The following is a 2,500-nucleotide window of genomic DNA, read 5'->3' on the forward strand; positions in this document are numbered from 1 at the left end:
TTCCAAAAGCTTTTGGAGCAATGTGTGTGTGTGTGTTACCTCTCTATGAGTAAGTGAGTGAGAGTGTGTAAGTGAGTCTTACCTCTTGAGTGTGTGTGTGTGTGTGTGTGTGTGTGTTACTTCTCTATGAGTAAGTGGGTGAGTGTGTGTAAGTGAGTCTTACCTCTTGAGTGAGTGAGTGAGTGAGTGAGTGAGTGAGTGAGTGTGTGAGTGTGAGTGTGAGTGTGAGTGTGAGTGTGTGTGTGTGTGTGTGTGTGTATCTTACCTCTCTATAGAGGAGGTCACTGTTTGGAGCTGCTCTGCCGATGTTGGCTGTGATGCATTCTGGGTAGCCTGGGTGGTCACATGACAGAGTTGGATTAGAATTCTAACTGCTGAACAGGAGCTCAGATAGAGGACTACAGGACAACACGGCTACTAGAGACCCACAGGACAGATGTGCGTTAGCATAGAGATCTACAGATATACATTAGCATAGAGAGCTACAGATATACATTAGCATAGAGATCCACAGGACAGATATAGATTAGCATAGAGATCTACAGGACAGATATACATTAGCATAGAGATCTACAGATATACATTAGCATAGAGAGCTACAGATATACGTTAGCATAGAGAGCTACAGATATACGTTAGCATAGAAATCTACAGGACAGATATAGATTAGCATAGAGAGCTACAGATATACGTTCGCATAGACAGCTACAGATATACATTAGCATAGAGAGCTACAGATATACGTTAGCATAGAGAGCTACAGATATACATTAGCATAGAGAGCTACAGATATACATTAGCATAGAGAGCTACAGATATAAATTAGCATAGAGAGCTACAGATATACATTAGCATAGAGAGCTACAGATATACGTTAGCATAGAGAGCTACAGATATACGTTAGCATAGACAGCTACAGATATACGCTAACATAGAGACCTACAGACATACGCTCGCATAGAGAGCTACAGATATACGTTAGCATAGAGAGCTACAGATATACATTAGCATAGAGATCTATAGATATACATTAGCATAGAGATCTACAGGACAGATATAGATTAGCATAGAGAGCTACATATATAGATTAGCATAGAGAGCTACAGATATACGTTAGCATAGAGAGCTACAGGGCAGATATACATTAGCATAGAGAGCTACAGATATACGTTAGCATAGAGAGCTACAGATATACATTAGCATAGAGATCTACAGATATACATTAGCATAGAGATCTACAGATATGCGTTAGCATAGAGAGCTACAGATATACGTTAGCATAGACAGCTACAGATATACGTTAGCATAGAGATCAACAGATATACGTTAGCATAGAGCTTCAGATATACGTTAGCATAGACAGCTACAGGGCAGATATGTGTAGAGATCTGTTGGATAGATAAAGGTAGAGATACAGGATATAGGATAGATATAGATGGAGGTCTATTAGATAGATATAGATGGAGGTCTATAGGGTAGATATAGATGGAGGTCTATAGGATGGATATAGGTGGAGGTCTATTAGATAGATATAGATGGAGGTCTATAGGATAGATATAGATGGAGGTCTATAGGATGGATATAGATGGAGGTCTATAGGGTGGATATAGATGGAGGTCTATAGGATGGATATAGATGGAGGTCTATAGGATAGATATAGATGGAGGTCTATAGGATGGATATAGATGGAGGTCTATAGGATAGATATAGATGGAGGTCTATAGGATAGATATAGGTAAATCTATAGCATAGAGATAGGTATGTAGAACAGGCTGAGTGATCTGTGCTTTCAGCAGCTGAGTTTAGTATCCGATAGGACAGATCTTTACATGAAGTAGAGATGGATCTTCACAACACACACCTGGAGCTTCACAACACACACCTGGATCTTCACAACACACACCTGGAGCTTCACAACACACACCTGGCCAGACAGGTGGGGTGCTTTAGACAGGGTTCCACCCTACTACACACACTAACACCCCTGTACACAGCCACACTCAACACACACACACACACACACCCTACTACACACACTAACACCCCTGTACACAGCCACACTCAACAGTTTGAACACCAACACACCTCAACACTGTCACACGCCACACACACCTCAACACTGCCACACACACACACCTCAACATACACTAACCATAACACACTGGAATCACTGGAACACACACACCTCAACATACACTAACCATAACACACTGGAATCACTGGAACACACACACACACACACACACACACACACACACACACACACACACACACACACACACACACACACACACACACACACACCTACACACACAGAGCCTGTGTTGTCCTACAGAGTGCACCCAGAGTGGGCAGGAGGCGTGTGGCTGTAGCGCCCCCTCCTGTAGGGGGCAGGTAGTGGGGGGGTACCTGGGCCGGGGCATCTCTCTGGGGGGCGGGATGCTCTCTGGGGGCAGAGGTCACGGGGGTCACGGGGGTCACAGGGGTCAGAGGGGTGGCG

The 2,500-nt window shown here is 43.6% G+C and overlaps 1 protein-coding gene across 1 annotated transcript in view; it reads right to left on the reverse strand.

Annotated features, from left to right (window-relative positions):
* The window catches only part of wnk1b (WNK lysine deficient protein kinase 1b), a gene marked incomplete in the record, with an annotated part of 113,102 nt that overhangs the window by 24,909 nt on the left and 85,693 nt on the right, over nt 1-2,500 (reverse strand). Inside the window, 2 exon segments of the mRNA XM_062518228.1 lie at nt 266-333; nt 2,410-2,500. The exon segment at nt 2,410-2,500 is cut by the window's right edge and continues 485 nt beyond it. Coding sequence (XP_062374212.1) covers nt 266-333; nt 2,410-2,500 — 159 coding nt within the window.

Source organism: Sardina pilchardus, chromosome 17 (assembly GCF_963854185.1).
Source record: "Sardina pilchardus chromosome 17, fSarPil1.1, whole genome shotgun sequence".
Taxonomy (NCBI): domain Eukaryota; kingdom Metazoa; phylum Chordata; class Actinopteri; order Clupeiformes; family Clupeidae; genus Sardina; species Sardina pilchardus.